The 21,570-nt window shown below is 42.3% G+C and overlaps 2 protein-coding genes and 2 long non-coding RNA genes across 11 annotated transcripts; 2 read left to right on the top strand and 2 right to left on the bottom strand.

Annotated features, from left to right (window-relative positions):
* The first annotated feature begins 99 nt into the window (after nt 1–99).
* Nucleotides 100–6,135, top strand: si:ch73-344o19.1. 2 transcript variants are annotated; one of them, XM_010890078.4, is made up of 5 exons: nt 100–292; nt 1,693–2,028; nt 2,877–3,071; nt 3,336–3,493; nt 3,655–6,135. In XM_010890078.4, exons 2-5 carry the CDS (start codon nt 1,749–1,751, stop codon nt 3,703–3,705), a joined length of 684 nt encoding a protein of 227 aa, XP_010888380.2. In that variant the 5' UTR covers nt 100–292; nt 1,693–1,748; the 3' UTR covers nt 3,706–6,135. The 2 variants fall into 2 exon arrangements, with proteins under 2 accessions (XP_010888380.2, XP_010888371.2); XM_010890069.4 differs by having other exon boundaries at nt 100–285; nt 3,655–6,133.
* A 23-nt stretch (nt 6,136–6,158) lies between these two features.
* mgst3a (microsomal glutathione S-transferase 3a) lies at nt 6,159–9,295 on the bottom strand. Of its 3 annotated transcripts, none has more exons than XM_010890163.4 (7): nt 9,187–9,295; nt 8,630–8,758; nt 8,378–8,451; nt 7,247–7,304; nt 7,047–7,119; nt 6,797–6,957; nt 6,159–6,388 (listed from the first exon to the last, which is right to left on the bottom strand). In XM_010890163.4, exons 2-6 carry the CDS (start codon nt 8,744–8,746, stop codon nt 6,800–6,802), a joined length of 480 nt encoding a protein of 159 aa, XP_010888465.1. In that variant the 5' UTR covers nt 8,747–8,758; nt 9,187–9,295; the 3' UTR covers nt 6,159–6,388; nt 6,797–6,799.
* A 41-nt stretch (nt 9,296–9,336) lies between these two features.
* On the top strand, nt 9,337–14,625 carry LOC105022030. The gene is made up of 5 exons (XR_828874.4): nt 9,337–9,434; nt 9,566–9,633; nt 10,417–10,524; nt 12,041–12,138; nt 14,276–14,625. It is a non-coding gene; the product is annotated as an uncharacterized LOC105022030 (long non-coding RNA).
* Nucleotides 14,626–14,722: 97 nt separating this feature from the next.
* LOC105022050 lies at nt 14,723–17,304 on the bottom strand. 5 transcript variants are annotated; one of them, XR_003777810.2, is made up of 5 exons: nt 17,168–17,304; nt 16,329–17,008; nt 15,830–16,169; nt 15,384–15,601; nt 14,723–15,255 (listed from the first exon to the last, which is right to left on the bottom strand). It is a non-coding gene; the product is annotated as an uncharacterized LOC105022050 (long non-coding RNA). The 5 variants fall into 5 exon arrangements; XR_003777809.2 differs by having other exon boundaries at nt 15,384–16,004; nt 16,076–16,169; XR_003777808.2 differs by having other exon boundaries at nt 15,384–16,169; nt 16,329–16,441; nt 16,669–17,008.
* Between the last annotated feature and the right edge of the window lie 4,266 nt (nt 17,305–21,570).

Below are 21,570 nucleotides of genomic sequence, written 5' to 3'. Positions count from 1 at the left end.
GGACCTGATTGTGACACTGCGCCCCGCGCGTCACTTTATCAACCCCACCCCTTCAGCACTCATCTCTTCTAATGCCAGACCCCTATGTATTTTAGCATTGGTGTTCAGTTCACAGTCAACAAATCTAACGGATATAACAGTTAAGAACACGCTCAGCAAAGAAGATAACCGGGGTTTAGGCCGTTGAATGTTTTATCTCACCACGGAAATAAAATAAAATGAAAAATGAAAATAATCTAGTGCTTTGCGCTTTGATGATCCTTATCAGCTCATCTGAGACAAAGGGTAGGAGGTAACCGTGTTTGTGTGTTTAGAATAGACAGCCCGCTGAGATCGTAGTCTGATTTGTTAGTCTATACCTTATCATCATTATCATTCCGATAAAAGTTTGATAGCTGTTTAACTCGGGCTACGTTTAGATGTAATTTGTATATGTTGATAGTTTATACAATAAAACTAATACCTGTTTATTATAGTTTATTATCGCACATTGTTTTAGTTTATTTTAGTTAATCACGTTTCTCTTTACTTATATTCTATTTTAAGTATTTTTATTTAGATGGAATTGTTGATACTAATCATTTCTTAATTGTCTTGAAGGATAATCTAAGCATACATCATTTCCCATTTTGCTGTGCTCAATTTTGTGGCGTCCAATTCATTATGGCCTTGCCTCTGGAGAATCAAAGATCAGTGCGTGTCCTTAAACCACATCTCGCAAAGCTGTTCTGCACATTAGTTTCTAAACCTGCTGTTAGGTTATTATGGAACCATTACGTTCTGTTATTATGGAACTATTATGAAGCAGAAGCAGGTAGCTAGTGGTTGTTGGGCCATTCATTTAATTGGGAAAAAAAAACTGTTGACCAGACTATTAACATAACTGATTTGTTACTAACAGTCCATTAAAGATATGAACAGAAAAAGTCAGTAGTATATTTAACTGGTTGATTCAGTAGTATCTGATATTATTTAGCTGGTTGATTCAGTAGTATCTGTTATTATTTAACTGGTTGATTTAGTAGTATCTGTTATTATTTAACTGGTTGATTCAGTAGTATCTGTTATTATTTATTCTGGATGATTCAGTTGTATCTGATATTACTTAACTGGTTGATTCAGTAGTATCTGACATTATTTAACTGGTTGATTAAGTAGTATCTGTTATTATTTAACTGGTTGATTTAGTAGTATCTGTTATTATTTAACTGGTTGATTCAGTAGTATCTGTTATTATTTATTCTGGATGATTCAGTAGTATCTGATATTATTTAACTGGTTGATTCCGTAGTATCTGACATTATTTAACTGGTTGATTCAGTAGTATCTGATATTATCTAACTGGTTGATTCAGTAGTTTCTGAATTAGTATCATTGCCTAACCAGTGGGAGATGACATGGCATCAAGGCTGACCAAAGGTCACTCATCCCAAATGATTTTGGTCACATTAACTTTAGAACAATGCTTACTCTTGTTCATCTTTGGAACCTGAATGGAAGATATTTACCCTGGAAACACATTTTGAAGGCCTAACACAGTTATACTCCTATTTCTTTCTCTCATGTCTGTCAGTTAATTTACATATTCCCAACAAAATGTTGTATAATTTCTCCTTTATTTGTATATTCTTAAGGGACGTGTGTAGATCGCAAGCATTCTATTTGTACAGTGATGTCATTATTTTTCTGCAGGTCAGATCAATGCTTTGACCACCGCCCCCCCCCCAGTCACTCTCCAGCGTGAGGGCATGTCCACTGCATACCCATTGTTCCCATTGGTCAATGGAGATGGCGATCCCGGACCAGAGCTGAATCCTACAAATCAGACCCCAACTCACCAGGTGGATGGAGCCCTGACCAAACCAGCTGTTACTCACAGTGACAGTCTGCTACAAAGGCGGTCTGTTACAGCGGCTGGTGACAGGGATGACATCAGGCACGACAACATGGGTGTAACCAGTCAGCTTACCAATCCTGCCCACAGAGTCAGCAGAGGCACCAGCAGCCAGGACGGCAGCACTCTCACAGGTACAGTCACCCAAAGGGTATTTCACTTAACGATTTAGGATTGTTATCCTATATTCCCTATGTTTACACAAATGTAGTCCTTAATATGGCCAGCATTTGTGTTTTATAAAGTGGGCTGTGTACAGTCTGGAAATAGAAAGACGGATTCTGTAAAAGCTGCTTGTTTGTGTACACGGAAGCTTGCTTCAGGATCCAACCCTCCAGCAGGCAGCATACCAGGAGCACAGACAATCTCCCTTTCCCCTTCTTTCATTTCACCATTTTAGATAGTTTGTGAATGATACATATCCTCATGGAGATCCAGTATTTACAAAATAACACTCATGACATGCCCAGCGTTGTTGTAAATACTGTAGTCATTTCATTTGTCTGTGTCTGTCAACCTCTCTAGATGTCTCCTTCTCTTCATCCCTTTTGGGACTGTCATCCACCCTAGGGGACAGCCTTAGCTCTCTATCCACCCTAGGGGACAGCCTTAGCCGCCCATCCACCCTAGGGGACAGCCTTAGCTCTCTATCCACCCTAGGGGACAGCCTTAGCTCTCCATCCACCCTAGGGGACAGCCTTAGCTCTCCATCCACCCTATGGGACAGCCTTAGCTCTCCATCCACCCTAGGGGACAGCCATAGTCGCCCATCCACCCTAGGGGACAGCCATAGTCGCCCATCCACCCTATGGGACAGCCATAGTCGCCCATCCACCCTAGGGGACAGCCATAGTCGCCCATCCACCCTATGGGACAGCCTTAGTCGCCCATCCACCCTAGGGGACAGCCTTAGTCGCCCATCCACCCTAGGGGACAGGCCCTGCTGAAGACCACCTCACCAACTCTACATCTTCTGTTTTAGGTACCACCCAACCTCCATCCCGTGTTATAACACTGATCCAGTCCTCTGTTGGACCCAGCACCCCAGCACTGACCCCCGCACCGACCCAGCCTCTCACCACTGAGCAGACCCAGACCTCCGACACTGCCCATGTACCTTCCCCCGCCGACCCACCTCACCAGGAGTTTCCATCTGAGCTCAATGTCGGAGATGACGGTAAGAGCAAGGGCGTATGTTTGTGTGGCAAATGGGGGGGGGGGGGGGGGCAATGGTTCCAGACTTTCTCTGGGAGGCTCTAATTGACCTGTCGGTTTATCGGGGGAGGGGGGGGGATGACACCTTGTCCTCCCACAAATCTACTCCCCTCAGTACACTGACAAATAAACTAATTAATATATTGTTCAGTGAAAAAAAAATACACCAAAAACTAGGCAATCATTAAATAATTACATCAATCACTCAATGGTTATGTTGTTCCAGACAAAGGCCCTCCCCTCCCCTCTCCTCTGGATCCTCTGTTGGCTAGCATGGTCTTTGTCTTCGTCGTCACCACAGCTGTGGTCTCCATTGTCCTCTTCCTCAAACTGCGCAAACAGACCAACCACCCCGAGTTCCACCGCCTGCAAGATCTGCCAATGGTGAGAATTGTGTACTGAGGATATGTTAGAATCAGGTTTTCTATGGCATGCCACTTTTATGAATGTGGGATGGATGATTTTCAAGAGTTGGACGTGATAAACTGTAGTGTTATACAATAGTAATAGATTATAACTAATCCTTGTTTTTTCCCCCTCTCCAGGATGACTTGATGGAAGACACGCCACTTTCCAGATACACTTATAGTTACTGATGATGGAAACCTGTTAGCTACAACAGTCAACTTTATTTCAAGCACAGCTACACATCAGACATCCAGCGGGCTGCCTTTTTTGGCTGCCAGGAAAAGCTTTTAACTGGAATGGAGGCCGCCAGCCAGCACCTATGTTGGCTCACTATGATTCCCCCTGGTGAGCAATTTCCAATTTGATTGTTTTCTGTTAACAATAAGAAGGCTTTCAGTACCCAGTGTGAGGGTTTTAACAACAGGCCAACATCAGAGGTTCTGTTTCAACATTAGGCCAATCCTTTGAAGCTCTCAGATGTTTCATATCCAGGTTGCGGGAGTCTGTTTTGTTCTTTTTACCATACCCCCTCCACCCAATACAGGTCATGAATAACATGGACTGCACTTTAAAGGTAGACACAGAAAAATGATGTGGCCACAAGCAGCATTGCTGATATCAAGACTGAGCCAGGTGCAAGACTTGGCTCTCATACATGCTCACACAGTATCTGCCCATGTGTAAAGGCTCACTAAACACTGTTACAGCACGGGACTAAAACAGCTGGGAAGTTGAGCGTTGACATATTGAAATTGACCTACTCTGCAGTTGACCTTTTGTCTGTCGTTTCACTGATTCTACCTTTAATGATGTAACATGTTTATAAATAGAAACAGTGCCCTCTAGTGGAACCCTCAGAGTCCACACAGGTTTGTAGTTAACAAAGACACAATTTCACATTTGATGTTACTGCAAACATCCATGGCAGAAGGGAATCGACATGGTGTTGAAAGTGATTTACCAAGAAATGTTCAGCAGCTTCCAGAAAACCATGTCTGGGTCTATTATAATCCCTGAATAGACCAAATAAAGGAACAGTGCTCTTTCAAATAAGAATGTATATTGGGTTATCTTAACAGAGGTTATATATATATTTAAAAATACCCATTATTGGTATATTTAAAGCCTGTATATGTAACCCCAAAATAGTGAACAGTGTATTCAGAGATTTGTTAGGGGTGTCATTTCTTAGGGCTGGTGACAACCAGTGGCTCATCAAGAAGTTTGACATGATTCCAAACCATATCCAAAGAGACTAAAATTAATGAGATGAAAGGTCAGGTTTGACAGCAGTATTCACACATCACACAGATCCTTGAAGGCTCTATGTTATACACAAATTAAAAAATACAATAAATTATAAAAGTATTTAGCAACCTATAACCCATTTGGACTTTTCTTTGTAACTTATTGGAACTTACTATGTTACACTGTTTATCTTTGTCTAATCTGTAAATATTTTAAATACCTATAGAATTATATTTATAGTCAGTTTTTTGGGATGTTCGAGGCTCAAACACCCATGATTCCATTCTGTAATACCACTAGCCATGACCAAATTTGTGGCTTTGTGATTGCTATATTTCTACAATGCCTAACCAAATAGCCTATATTTTCTTATTGGGCTCATGCTCTGCCCCACCTTCCGAGATTCTGGTTCTGGAAGTGGAATGACAGTTCATTTCACTAATAAACATTTCAACACCCTGGTTAGAACTCTTCAAAACAAATCTATATACAGATGTATTTTCATTTAATCTTTCAAATTAATGATTAACCACACAGATAGTTGTACCTATTCAATATTTGAATTGGAAGCATGATAACAAGGATTGTTGTCAAAACCTTCATGGGATGAATGGCCATTTCACTTATGGGTACCATTGACAGGACAGAGCATCAGCCCTATTGAATCACTGAGAAACGTCATACTTGTTAATACGTTCAATAGGCCTTCAGTATTTTGGCAGGTTGGAGAGTCACTGACACTATGTCTGTTGTCATTGAAAACATTGTATTTTAGATGCAACAGGTTTAGCCCCTTATTTTTTATGGACTACGATTCCATAGTGATTTGCCTGAGCAATTAATCCTAAATGTTCTTCTAACAGGCCTACATGTTATTTGGACTGTTGTTTAATACAGTTGCTATATTATGAACCTTGACTGTTATTGATGGAAACACTATTTGAGTTTTGTATTATATTGTGTGAAAGGAAATGCACCCTGGGACATTGTATGCTGTAGACAAACACAATACAAAAGCTTTTAAATGACAAAATAAGAAATTAATCATTCCGTATAACAAACTAAATAGGCATACTGAAATGCAAAAAACAGAACAGTGTTTGAAAACTGAGGGTAAAGGGTTGCTGCACTATAAATAATTGGTTGTTAAAAATAATATTTGGTTGTGCACTGTAACACCTATAAAGAAGTGTTTCAATTGTAACTGACCTGTGTGTGTTTAAAGTGATGCAACATATGATATACAGTAGCAGGGTTAACTATAAAGAAAGGAATGTTAGTTGCTTTAAGAAATAAAACTGAAACACTATGCTTTTGACTCCTGAGCATGAGGAAATGAATTATTAGTTCAGGTTTTGTAACTAGTCCCTGGCCCTAACCCAACCCAATAATGAACAGCACCAACGCCTCATACCTCATAATAGTAAAAGGTACATGTTCAGCATGTGTCTACAGACCTTCCAGCAACCAAAACGATGTTCTGCTGTGACTATTACTATTGTCATTGTAATTATCTTATGTACTGTGTCATTGTCAAGCAGGAACCTGCACAACATAACCTTGCTGATAGGTTTGTTTTGTGTTTCCATGTGACGGTTACATCTTGAACTTGAACATGGGAACCTGCATTAAAAAACAAGTCACCGTTAGAACCAAACATTTACATTCATATTTATTTCAAGCACCTTATTCGATGGTCCTTTTATACATTATGATTTCAGTTTTGGAAAGTGCATGCATAAAAATATAAACAAATCACACTCTCACAAAGAGTGTGTTAATCAACGTGGAAAAGCGGAAACTTCCAGTTGTCCATTGCTGGAAGCTTCTCTGGGGCCATCAGTGATCCGTAGGGGCTCATGGGCCAGGAAGGGGTGGCTATAGTTTAGGAATGAGGCACAAACACTGCTGGCCATCTATTTGAACATGTTTACTGTATCCTGTCTGTCTTTGTATACCATACACAAGTACGGGTGCCCATAAGGGACACTCTGCCACTATTACAGTGTGGATGAGGTGGGGGTCCAGTACCTCTCACTGGGGAATGGCAGGGGGCAGGGGAGCTGAGAACTTCATCCCAGGTCTCACCCATTCACCACAGCCCAACAGGGTTCTGCCAAAGTTGGCCACGGTCAGTATCATCCCCAGCAGAGCAACGTTCCCAAACGACCCGCGCATCCTTTTCTTAGGATCTGGAAGAAATACATTGAACAAAACCCTTGTAATGACCATTATCCTCTTAATAGGCCACTGTATTGTGCAAATGAATCCGTTGTCTTACCTCCAGTGGAGTAGCCATATGCATAGATTTCCCTGCTTATGACCCACGTCATTCCAAGACCACTGACGAGGCGCTGTAACCCAGAAATCCCGTTTTCATTCGTATCACAGAAAACTTAATTCATGGGAATGTAATGCAGAAAGACAAGTGTGTCACGTATGCTATAAAAATGGAATGTACAGTAAATGAAGTCAACTCACAGGACTATGCAGGCCACCAATGGCCAGACAGAAGAGGAAAGCAGGGTAAATCTCCAAGCTGTAAAGAAAGAAATTATATTAAAAAGGGCCTAACACCACAACAACATTTTAATGTCAACTACTTACACTGATCAGCCAGAACATTATGACCACCTGCCTAATATTGTGTAGGTCCCCCTTTTGCCACCAAAACAGCGCTGACCCGTCAAGGCATGGACTCCACTAGACCTCTGAAGGTGTGCTGTGGTATCTGGCACCAAGATGTTAGCAGCAGATCTTTTAAGTCCTGTAAGTTGCAAGGTCGGGAATACCAATGCCATGAAAGGGTGCACATGGTCTGCAACAATGCTCAGGTAGGTGGTACGTGTCAAAGTAACATCCACATGAATGGCAGGACCCAAGGTTTCCCAGCAGAACATTGCCCAAAGCATCACACTGCACCCGCCAGCTTGCCTTCTTCCCATAGTGCATCCTGGTGCCATGAGTTCTCCAGGTAAGCGACACACACATACCCGACCATCCATTTGATGTAAAAGAAAACGTGATTCATTAGACGAGGCCAGCTTCTTCCATTGTTCTGTGGTCCAGTTCTGATGCTCACGTGCCCATTGTAGGCACTTTCGGGCAGTGGACAGGGGTCAGCTTGGGCACGCTGACTGGTCTGCGGCTACGTAGCCCCATATGCAACAAACTGCAATGCACTGTGTGTTCTGACACCTTTCTATCAGTACCAGCATGAACTTTTTCATCAATTTGATCTACAGTAGTTTGTCTGTTGGATTGGGACACACAGGCCAGCCTTCGCTCCCCACGTGCATCATGACCCTGTCGCCGGTTCACCGCTTTTCCTTCCTTGGACCACTTTTCACAGGTACTGACCACTGCAGACCGCCCATTGTTCCTGCTTCTAACACATCAACTTTGAGGACAGAATGTTCACTTGGTACCTAATATATCCCACCCACTGACAGGGGCCATGATAACAAGATAATCAGTGTTATTCACTTCACCTGTCAGTGGTCATAATGTTATGGCTGATCGCTGTACGTGTATACTATATTGTTCTACTAAATACATATTACATAGTTCTACAACACATCTCACACAATATTATATAAAAATACTACAAACGTGTTCTGATGGGCCCTCTGGATGCAATTAAAGATATTTCCGATTTCTGGGTCATCGCTGTACATCTGAGGGTACTGTCCAACAAAGGAGATGTCAGATAAACCCTTCAGTGGTTTGGTCAACACACAGCAGTCCTAGTGAGGTTGGTAAAACTGGGCCCAACTTCGGCCTCTAACTTTAGTCAAAATGGTTTCTGGCTGGATGAGGTCACATGCTCAGGTAAAACAAAACAACATCCATTTTGCCACTCACATTGACCTTGTACTTCTTTCGGGCTTTTCCAACTTTCACTGCGAGGTGGCCGATCATTACCATGCTGGCCACACCAGTGAGAACCACAAACCCATATTCTTTAGACAGCACAACCATCCTTGCTCTGAACTGCAGACGAAAATACAGTGCCCATGTGAGTTGGAAAATTTTAAAAGTCTAATACAACAAACAACATATATGGACGGCCATAATGTTAAATCATAAAACATTTTCACGAAAATAAAGTGGATTATGCTCGGCTAGGCTAGCGACACTATGCCACAAAACCTACATTAACGTTCCCTTTTCTAAGTTTCACACGGTTTTAACCCACGAGTAGAAATACTTTACGTCTGCATGTTTAGAATGCCCTACCCTACATTTCTTTTGATACCATATGCAGAAACGCGCATAACTACGAATTCACAACCGAGTATATCAGCTGAACTTTGGTGATTAAAGGCTTCGTAAAACCCTAATCCATTTTAGAACTAGAATTAAAAATTACATGAAGCAAAAACAATTGTTAATATCCCCGGTAAAATATTGTAATTTACCTGAAATGATTATCTGAATGACGTTCGCGCTTAAGATGCCCAATCGAAAAAAAGTCACTGTGTGCAGCAATGTCATCAACTAGCCTTGTATGTCCTCCGCACATGCGTGTATTAGTGAGTCATAAACGGCCAGAAACACAGGAGGGCGTAGTGGAGTAGAGTTCACGGGCAATACCACATATAATTGCAGAATATAATTGGTGGAAAACATACTATTTGACGTATTTATTATCTATTTGAAATATAAGGTGGGCTGAGCTGAGAACTTCCTAACTTCCCGATCATGAGTTTAAAGAGGGAACAGTGTTGCAATATTAAATTTTCCCTTGCTAAATACAATTTACATAGGCTTACACTACTAATGCTGTGCTTTTTGCAGACTTCATGTTATGCATCATCTTCCATAACCCGGGATCCTGCAAACCTGTTGCAACACCTGACTCACAGGTAAAACATCTCGTGCCATGTTTGCCATTCTCTCTGAAAATGCCTAGTCATTGTGACAATAGGACGCACACGGGAATTACTTCATGAGCCTTAGTATTTTGAAAGTGATTTACTGCTCATTGTTCTAGTGGGATTCTGCTCATTCGTTACTGTTTTTCCAATCATGTTAATTTACAACTGTTTCATTTCTGTTTTTGGGATAGTACAAAATGTTGAAGCCAGCAGTTGGGGACATTATTGTAGCAAAACTATTTACAAATGTGTGTGGAGAGTTGTGTGACTATTTCAATCTATGTGTGCGTAATCAAATTTGTAAATGTGAAAAATAATCTGTAAATGCGTACAGAGTTTTGTGAATGTTTACATGAATCTGCGAAAGTGTATTCAGATTCTCTATGTGCGTAATCAAAATTGTATGTGTAAAAGACTTGTAAGTGTATTGAGATGTGAAAATGTGTGGACAAATCTGTAAATGCGTATATAGATCTGTGAATGTGTAGACAAATCTGTGAATGTGTAGACAAATCTGTAAATGCGTAGACTAATCTGAGTCGTCAGTTACAACAGACGGGCCTCTCAATTCGCTATCTTTTTACACGTGACTTTTGCTACACTTCTGCCGCAGCAGAGACCTGCAAATGCGTGTAGCAATTTGTATGTTTTGCCACCAGACGGCGGTAGCACGCACTCATTTTACGCGTGACATACATTGATGGGCTGGTAACGTAGTGGTTTAAGGAATGCCATTTAAGTCTATATTAAATAAATACATTTGGCTCCCAGAAAAGCTTTTCAGAATTATTGAGAGAGGCTGCCAACCGCCTCAACTGGACGGGACGCGGTATGGGCTGTAATTCAGGACATCCTGGCTTGCACATCCATTTGATTCAGGTAAGAGCTTTAGCTAAATGTTCTTTGTAAAGTGAACATCATTACTTTCGTATTATACAGGTGCTGGTCATATAATTAGAATATCATCAAAAAGTTGATTTATGTCAGTGATTCCATTCAAAAAGTGAAACTTGTATATTATATTCATTCATTACACACAGACTGATATATTTCAAATGTTTATTTATTTTAATTTTGATGATTATAACTGACAACGTATTAGCTATCTAGATGTTTGTTGAATGTAAACCAAATTAACATGATGACAATGTGGGCACAAGTGATTGCAAAATGTTAGAAGCTAGCTACAGTCCTACTTATGTGTGCTGAGTTTGCAATTGATTTAGCTAAATAACAGTACAGTAACCCAATGTTTGTTTCTCACACTAATCGTTAGCAATAACAAATGCTACCAGTAATATGTATCTTGTTAGTTAATCAGTGTAAACAAGAATAAACAATAAAACATTTTGGCCCAGAAAGGTCATGTATTCTTATGAATTTCCCCCTGAACAGTCAAGAGGACCCATCAAACTCTGTCTACTCTCTAAGTTTCTTCTTAGGTCCCGTTCCCACATGTGCCAATGCAAAGTGTTCTATAAAATGAATTTGAGGAACAGATAACACCAGTGGCTGAGTGGGACAATTTATAAAAACCCCAACATATGGTCTGTATTCCAGTAATACATCCTCCTGCTCTGATTTGTATTGAACACTGATACAACCTTACAGCATGAATATTTACTGATGACAAAGGAGAACCACTAATAAAACACACAGAAACTACAGCAATCAGTGTTCAAATGAGTGCTGACAATCTTTCAAGCAGTAGATGAACACAACTTTACTAGGAATGGATTGGGTGGACAGCCTGGCAGAATTTCTTATGAAACAGAAGACCAGTAAAAAAATGTATATATGAGAATCACATGAATGCCTGGACCTAGATTTTTTTCTTAAAATCTAACATCACCAATGTGGTCAGACTGTGGCAGAACAATTAAAACTCCCCAGGTTGAATCCTGCCTTGGTCTGAAATAAAATGTATTAAACACTAGTACTTAGTGTGAAATGTGTTATTTACATTAGTGATGAAATTAAGATCTTAATGTTGTTAACTCTATCGCCTGATTACTAGTATAGAATTATAAACTACTAATTGTTCAAACACTTAATGTTGATTAGCTATAGGACCTGATACAAGTTAGTAACAGGTTAACAATAGTAGTAATGCAGGACGTTTCAGATGAATGGCTGATTTACCATGTAAAGAACTGTATCCAGGCATTCAGCGTCACATCGTGCCTAAGAACAGACCTTTGTTGTCGTATATTGGTCATATACTACACCCCTTCCTGTCTAATTGCTGAAATATCTAACATGACTATTTATTATTCAGAGACAATTTAAGTATGAATATTGAAGAATGACTGACAAACAAAGATTATTCAAATAATTTAAAAAAATATGGAAACACATTAAATACATGTCTAACACATACATGGTTGTTTTTCAGACTGTATGAGATAGGCTGGAACTGTAGAGGTACTGGGAGCAGTAAACTGACTCAGGAGGACATGCCCTGAAAGTAGTCTGGTCCTCTGTTCCCTCAAGGTATCTAGAGTTTTTCCATCTGCACCATCATGTGTCTAGGACTTAAAGAAAATCAACAAGAAATAAAATGTTCATTCTTAAAAGATGTTCATGTAGTTACTACCACAGGCGATATACTGTAGATTTACTGGTTTGGATTCTGGACTAGAGATTTCATGGTGTGAGGATTTTTGCAGTGGTTATGAAAACTCCTCTGGAACCCCCAGTTATTCCATGTATTTGAAATACTCAACTGCTTACACACCTGATCTTATTAGATTAACATTGCCAAAGAAAGAAATCAACAATCACAAATGAAGATTTAAAAACGTTTAGCCCTTGAATAGTAAATTGGGTAGTTCAGGGCTTTAACCAATATCTTTCTCAATCAGCTAGCTGTCATACATATTTTCCATTTGTAGATCATTCTGTTCATGGTAATTGTTTCTGTGTGTTTCCTGGTGGTACAGAGTGGTGGTGCTCTAGTCCCAAACATAGACACCATACTCACGAGGATGGTCATCATGGTATTAATACATGTTTGGCCCTCTCCCTACAATTTGCCAGGACGGTTAACCAGAGTAGTTGTTGGATTTGTACCCACAGCCTTTTCACCGCTAACGGAGGTATTCCCTTAGGAGTTATTCCATTCAATCAGTCTGAGATGTTAGAGAGTCATTCCATTCAATCAGTCTGAGATGTTAGGGAGTCATTCCATTCAATCAGTCTGAGATGTTAGGGATCTGGAAAGACCTCAGTTGGTTCAAATTTTCTATATACAAAAATTGGGGTGTTAATGATAGCTACTTGCACTCTCGTGGACCAAATGCGTCTGACCCCTGTTGAAGGGAACCTAATCAATCTGGATGTATTACTGTCCAGGATCATGTAACATCTTTAGGTGTGCCTGTGAAATCATGGCGTCATAGTTATATGCCAGCCTTTAATAGGAACAGCCCTGATTTCTGGCGTCGTCCACCACATATAGTAGTTACTAATCAGCCTAGGGGATGGTTGTGTATACAGCAAGAACAATCCAAAAGTCTAACGGAACAATATTCTGATGCTTTTGGTTTGTATTGCAACCAAAACAGCAGACCCTGAGTGTTTTATGTATGCCAATATAACCCTCAATAATGGGACTGCAACTGTATTTTATGCCAACACCATAGCTAACTTAATAACTACGGGCATGATTGCTCCTAACGGAACTCACTTCATTTGCAGCCCCAATGCCTATCCATGGCTCCCACCTTTATGGCGAGGATCATGTTATTTGAGTTATGTAATTCCACATGTGAGACTGAGTACATATTCTCCCTTTAAAACACGACATACACGAGCCATCACTGAAACGGAACAGGTTTTTGCTATTGCATTCCCTCCCTATGGCACTGCCATGTTGGCAGGAGAAGTTATTAGTGTGGCTAGCTCTTTGGAGGCTTTCGCTAACATGACCTCTGAAAGTCTGAAATTACAGTCAGCTGCAATGGTTGCCCTTCGTACTGTTGCAATGCAAAATAGACTTGCTCTTGACTACATATTGTCTGCTCAGGGGGAACCTGTGCAGTTATTGGAATTTAGTGTTGTACGTACATACCTGATAACTCTGAAGAACTGACTGATTTGGCTGGTAAGATCCGTGAGGAAGGTGCCAAATACCATAATCACAATCCTGATGATTGATGTAGGTTTTTCTACATGGTTGTCATCTATTTTTTGTAAATTGGGAGGTTCTCTGCTGAACATGATTATGCCAGCGGTGGTTGTAGTGTTGATCTTTTTTATCTTGGTACAACTTGTCAAGTGTGCTATTGGCAGGGGTCTGTCGCTCAAGGTAAGGCGCATGCTCCCACGGCACATTCCAGAGCAAAGGCCATGCCAAATTTGAATACCACTGTCTGTCATTCATTTGAATATGCATGCATAGTAACCACAACTGTACCTCTCACACTTGTGGTGAGATGAATGAGCTTGCTTTATTATTTGTAACTGTTTTTAATTTTCTTATTATTACATGGGTAGTGCTGATATGCTATATAGACTAGTTGTTCTGACATATAAATGTGGTATTTTAAAGTCATGGGGGGAATTGTGAGAAAGCATGTCTTTATACATTTATTATATACATTTATTTTGGTTCTATTCTCTTGTTTAGAAACACAAAACCGAGGATTGGTACTTCGTTATCTTGTGCTGTATGAAGTACCGTATCACAAACAGTTGAAGAGGCTCCCATACAACCTGCTAAGTGGGAATGTGTGGAGCCAAGATCTCAAGATGGGACACTATACCAGGCCCTACAAGGATAAGATTTAGAATACACGTATATGATTGGAAGACAGCCAGATAGTGCATGGGATGTGTTGAAGGTCCAGTCAAGAATAAATATGCTGTTTAAGACAGAGATATTTGGGGAAGCACAAAGACAGCTGGAAAGGCCAAGAAAGAGATGGAAAGAAGGCTGACGTGTACTATATTTTGTGAATGAAAGCTTCTCCCCCTGACTTGGGTCTGTTATTATTCTGCAAAAGAGCACAACCAAGACAAATCACACCCATTTCCACTATAAAGATTTTTAATGAAGGCAAAACCACATCTGATGTAAGCAATGAACACATTTTATTTTATAAAGCCATTTTTATATTGTCTGTTCTCACAAAATGCACAGATTCCCAGCCTAGAAACCCCAAAGAGCAAGCAAGAACAATACATTGATGCACAGTGGCTAGGAAAAACTCCCAAGTAGGGTCAAAAACCTTGGAAGAAACCTAGAGAGGAACCAGACTCTGAGGGGCCAGTCCTCTTCTGGCTGTGCCGGATAAGAATTTTTAAGAATAATCTTATGCCAAATAACATAATTTTTTTCCCAATTTCATCTAAATTACATAAATATTTTTCAGATATTTTGGTCTACACACATTATCATTGACGTTTCCAAATTGCAGAATAGGACCGCCAAAATGTCCCAGTATCTTTTTTTTGCTGATTGGTCATGGTGCTCACAAGTTTACACACACATATATATATATATATATATATACACACACACACATGCATGTCTCCAGTGTGTCCTATAGGTTGTCAGGGTTTGATTTAGTGTTCCGAGCAGGGTTCCTCTCTGACATTAGGCACACCCTACACAGAAACAGAATCAGTTGAATAAAGACATTAGGTGCAGCACCTAAAAGATTTTAACGTTGCATTGTAAATTTTGGGGGGCAGAGGAACACGTCCCATATGAGCAAACTAATGAATGAAGATACCTTTATCAGTTTGTCCATGGCCTCTTGGTATGTGTGGGTCAGGTGTGGGTCTCGCTGGTCTGGGAGCAGGAGGAAGCTGGTTAAGAATGGTGGTCACCTGTTGCTGCAGCTACACAACACTCCGAGAACACATACATTAGCAGGACTTAGCAGAAGGGATGACACAGAAGATCTGGTATAATACCCAAAAGCAAGAAGCCTTTTACTTCCGGACATTACTGAAAGAGAAACGGGGATGGATCGACTTCAAATGTCAGGCTGAAGGTAAACCGATTTTAGGTTGGGTCCATATTACTCAGAGAACAAAATATGTCCCACTGTGGCAATTGGGTCTTTGCAGCGACTTTTAGACATTTTCCCTTCCCGTTAATTAACTGAAAATACCTAACTGAGCTATTAGACTATGTGCTGAAGAAAACACAGGATCAGAGTGGTCTTCTACTTACCAGGGTCTGGAAGGTCAACTCGAACATGAGATGACCCTCCAGACCAGACCCAGTCTTTAAGTTGGTAGTGTAAAACGTTGCATTGTAGATTTCAGGGGTCAGAGGCAACGCACACAGACAGCAAACTCTTGAGGCACTAATGATACGTCCATTTACCAGGCAGTCCTGGATGGCCCTGTGGGAGGGAAACAGGGTTGTCAGACAAAGTGTTAGACAGAGATATTTAGTTGGATGACGCAGACCCACCTGGTTGACAGTCCAGGCTGCATGTTATCACAGGGGAACCCCAGGAAGAAGCTGAACTGGTCTTGTGTATCAGCGATGGTTAGAACACTGCCTTCTACATAAACACACACAGACACACACGTTAACACAGGGCACACACAGAACATGTTAGATATTGTATTCTACGTACTCCATACAGACAGACACATCCTGGGACTATTAATGTGGCATGCACATGAAAACATTTGCAGAAGGACAGTTATGATGTACAAACCTAGCAACACCAAGGCAAAGTCAGCCAGCATGTCTGCCAATGGCCAATGAACTCTTCATCTGAAGATCTGGTATAATACCCAACAGCAAGAAGCCTTTTACTTCTAGACATTACTGAAAGAGGAACGGGATGGATCGACTTCAAATGTCAGGCTGAAGGTAAACCGATTTTAGGTTGGGTCCATATTACTCAGAGAACAAAATATGTCCCACTGTGGCAATTGGGTCTTTGCAGCGAATTTTAGACATTTTCCCTTCCCGTTAATTAACTGAAAATACCTAACTGAGCTATTAGACTATGTGCTGAAGAAAACACAGGATCAGAGTGGTCTTCTACTTACCAGGGTCTGGAAGGTCAACTCGTACATGAGATGACCCTCCAGACCAGACCCAGTCTTTAAGTTGGTAGTGTAAAACGTTGCATTGTAGATTTCAGGGGTCAGAGGCAACGCACACAGACAGCAAACTCTTGAGGCACTAATGATACGTCCATTTACCAGGCAGTCCTGGATGGCCCTGTGGGAGGGAAACAGGGTTGTCAGACAAAGTGTTAGACAGAGATATTTAGTTGGATGACGCAGACCCACCTGGTTGACAGTCCAGGCTGCATGTTATCACAGGGGAACCCCAGGAAGAAGCTGAACTGGTCTTGTGTATCAGCGATGGTTAGAACACTGCCTTCTACATAAACACACACAGACACACACGTTAACACAGGGCACACACAGAACATGTTAGATATTGTATTCTACGTACTCCATACAGACAGACACATCCTGGGACTATTAATGTGGCATGCACGTGAAAACATTTGCTGAAAGACAGTTATGATGTACAAACCTAGCAACACCAAGGCAAAGACAGCCAGACCTGATCCAGTCTTACAGTCTTAAAGTAGGTAGTTTTGCTCAGATGATTGTTCAGTTTGGTTATGAACCGCTCTGCTGAAAGCACTTGCTTTTACAGGTCTTTTACATTGTTGCGTCAATGCAACCGCTTTAACTGAATGGAGAACGACGCTTACGTCATAATCGGCTCAACCCTGCGCATCAGGTGTAATGGATTCCATTGAGTATGCGATTCCCTAATACGTTCATACTGTGTGTAAATACTGTTTTTTTTCTTTTTTTTCTCGTATGTCGCTTTTATTGTCTGTATTCGACACACGATGGCAATAACCACATACACTGCAGTGGAATTAAGGGAGAAGAGCTTGAAATAATTACTGGTCTCGGTTTTTTGGGGATTGTTTTAAAATGTTTGGTCGCTTGTTAGGAAAATCTGACAAGCGACATCGTTTCTGTACATTTATGGTCGCTACTTTCCCTAAATGCATTGATTGACACTGTCTGCTCACAGCCTCACAGCAATGTAGTGCTGTAGTATCCCCACGTGGATCTTTCCCACCCCCACCTCCCTCCCATTGTTGAAAAATCTAGTTAGAATTCCAAGCGATGTTACAAGTTTCAACGTTTATTTGTCAAATGGACCGAGCAACACAGCGTCATCCTGAGCAATTAAATTATTGTGTCATGGCACCCGACAACTACGTAGTGAGAGTGGGGAATGTATAAGCAAAAATAGAGCCAGACAAAAATAAAATAAAGAAACACTTAACATAACAGTGCACACCAGCAGCAGTTTAAAAGAGTGTACTGTAAACTAGCAACAATCTGGGTATTAGCCTATTATTGATTATATAAGAAAGGCAGTAATATACATTACAATGTAAACTAGCATCAATTTAGTATAATTATTGAATATTATCGATACATATGAGTGTAATAAGCTAATGAATGGTGACATAGCAAACTACGTAGTGAGAATCCCCTCTTTTTCCATCTCTCATATTTTGCTCGCAGGTGGTCAGAGATGAGTGGATGAGCGTTGTTGACGTTTGATTATTTTTGCAAAATAAATCTTTGATTGTTGAGCTTCAGACTGTTGCAGTCTCATTCATTGACCGTAATAAACACGCTATAAGTCTATTAGGCTTGTTTTTGAAGCTGCGGTTTCTTCTTTGACTCATGCAGTTGGCAAAACTGGACAGCGCACGAGACCGCTGTAGCAGGTGTTCAAATACTAACCACTTCTTTCACCAAAAAAGAGGCTACTATTTCTTCATTCCAATGAAGCATAAAAATGCCTTAGAAATAATAATAATGCAAATTCCCGATAAATATACTGAACTTTTTTTAAATAACAATCAAAGCAGTAGAAAATAACAAATTATCAAATAGCTAGGCTAGTGGCCCAACTAACAGTGAAATATTAGACAACTAGGCCTATGAAAAAACCCGCGAGATCATGCTAATTGTAATAGCAATTGTTGCGGCCGCAGCAGAGCCCCTGGCTGCACATAGAAATTCTGTCCATAAAAATTATGAACAGAACCGGCGACAAAGGGCAGCCCTGCCGGAGTCCAACATGCACCAGGAACAAGTCTGACTTACTGCCGGCAATGCGAACCAAGCTCCTGCTTCGGTCGTACAGGGACCTGACAGCCCTTAGCAAAGGACCCAGGACCCCATACTCCCGAAGCACCCTCCACAGGATGCCGCGAGGGACACAGTCGAATGCCTTCTCCAAATCCACAAAACACATGTGGATTGGTTGGGCAAACTCCCATGAACCCTCCATCACCCTGTAGAGGGTATAGAGCTGATCCAGTGTTCCATGGCCCGGACGAAAACCACACTGTTCCTCCTGAATCTGAGGTTCTACTATCGACCGTATTCTTTTCTCCAGTACCCTGGCATAGACTTTATCGGGTAGGCTAAGAAGAGTGATCCCCCTGTAGTTGGAACACACCCTCCGGTCCCCCTTCTTAAAAAGAGGGACCACCACCCCGGTCTGCCATCCCAGAGGCACTCTCCCTGACCGCCACGCAATGCTGCAGAGGCGTGTCAACCAAGACAGCCCCACAACATCCAGAGACTTGAGGTACTCAGGGCGGATCTCATCCACCCCCGGTGCCTTGCCACCGAGGAGTTTCTTGACTACCTCAGTGACTTCAGCCCGGGTGATGGACGAGTCCACCTCTGAGCCCTCAGCCTCTGCTTCCTCAATGGAAGACGTGACGGCGGGATTGAGGAGATCCTTGAAGTACTCTTTCCACCGCCCGACAACATCCCCAGTTGAGGTCAACAGCTGCCCACCTCCACTGTAAACAGCGTTGGAAGGGCACTGTTTCCCTCTCCTGAGGCGCCGGACGGTTTGCCAGAATCTCTTCGAGGCCAGCCGATAGTCCTTCTTCATGGCCTCACCGAACTCCTCCCAGGCCCGAGTTTTTGCCTCTACAACCACCCGGGCTGCAGTCCACTTGGCCTGCCGGTACCCGTCAGCTGCCTCAGGAGTCCCACAAGCCAACCAGGCCTGATAGGACTTCTTCAGCTTGACGGCATCCCTTACTTCCGGTGTCCACCACCAGGTTCGGGGATTGCCGCCTCGACAGGCACCGGAGACCTTACGGCCACAGCTCCGAGCGGCCGCTTCGACAATGGAGGTGGAGAACATGGTCCACTCGGACTCAATATCTCTATGCCGGAGGTGGGAGTTAAAGATCTCTCTGACAGGAGACTCGGCCAGACGTTCCCAGCAGACCCTTACAGTATGCTTGGGTCTGCCGAGTCTGTCCAGCTTCTGCCCCCGCCATCGGATCCAACTCACCGCCCCTCTCTTTACCCGAGTGTCCAAGACATACGGCCACAGGTCAGATGAAACGACAACAAAGTCGATCATCGACCTACGTCCTAGGGTGTCCTGGTGCCACGTGCACTGATGGACACGCTTGAACATGATGTTCGTAATGGACAAACTGTGACTAGCACAGAAGTCCAATAACTGAACACCACTCAGGTTCAGATCAGGGGGGCCGTTCCTCCCAATAACAGCCCTCCAGGTGTCACTGTCGTTGCCCACGTGGGCGTTGAAGTCCCCCAGTAGAACGATAGAGTCCCCAGTCGGAGCACTTTCCAGCACCCCTCCCAGAGACTCCAAGAAGGTCAGGTACTCTGCACTGCCGTTCGGCCCGTAGGCACAAACAACAGTGAGAGACCTATCCCCGACCCGTAGGCGCAGGGAAACGACCCTCTCGTTCACGGGTGTAAACTCCAACACATGGCGGCAGAGCTGGGGGGCTATAAGCAAACCCACACCAGCCCGCCGCCTCTCACCATGGGCAACTCCAGAGTGGTAAAGAGTCCATCCTCTCTCAAGGAGTGTGGTTCTAGAGCCCAAGCCGTGCGTAGAGGTGATCCCATCTATCTCTAGTCGGAACCTCTCAACCTCATGCACAATCTCAGGCTCCTTCCCCGCCAGCGAGGTGACGTTCCACGTCCCTAGAACTAGTTTCCCTATCCAGGGATCGGGTTGTCGAGGCCCCCGCCTTCGACTGCCACCCGATCCTCTACGCACCGACCCCTTATGGTCCCTCCTGCAGGTGGTGAGCCCACGGGGTCCAGCCGGGCTCAGCCCGAAGGAGCGACGTGCGGCTGCCTTCCCGTGGGCCACCAGTCGCTCGCATACGAGCCCCAACCCCGGGCCAGATTACTGTACATTCAATGTACAGTAATCTGTCATGGCCAAAGGCAATGGGAATCCTGTTTTACCTCAGTAGATCACTAGATAGTACTAGATTTATGTATTTTGAGATGACCACCTTTTCAAGAGGTTAACCAAAATTGGTTTGGAGTCTCTAGCTTGAATTGTTCAAAAGCAACGGTTAGTGGGTTAATTTACACCAATTAATATAATCATTATTTCTGAACATTTAAGTATTTCATGTAGGGTTAGCCTAATCAAAGGGAAGAAAGTGTCACGGTTCTGATGAGGCAGGACACCAGGGGCAGACTTGGGGAGCATCCTTTTAATGTTTCTTATGCCAAACTTAATTGAAAACAACAAAAGGAGAGTACAACCACAAACTGAAGCAAGGCAAAACAGACAGCTAACTCCCAACAATGACAGACAATTAAGGGACATACAGGGCAACTTAAATAGGACCCCAAATCAGAGGCAAAGGGAGCAGCTGCCTCTGATTGGAAATGATTAAACAGCAATGCACATAGAGGTGCCAAGAGGCACCCCAGCCAGGACCTGACAGAAAGTTGGTTTGCCATCTTTAACTTAAATTGCTCATGAGATAATATATGTGGGTTAATATACACAAATTACTATAGTCAATAGTCAGTAAACGTTATTAATATGGGAAAGCCTAAACATTTGAAACAAAGTTGTTTTGA

Source organism: Esox lucius, chromosome 3 (assembly GCF_011004845.1).
Source record: "Esox lucius isolate fEsoLuc1 chromosome 3, fEsoLuc1.pri, whole genome shotgun sequence".
NCBI lineage: Eukaryota > Metazoa > Chordata > Actinopteri > Esociformes > Esocidae > Esox > Esox lucius.
Note: the sequence above shows the minus strand (reverse complement) of the source record. Positions and strands in the feature narration are given on the sequence as shown.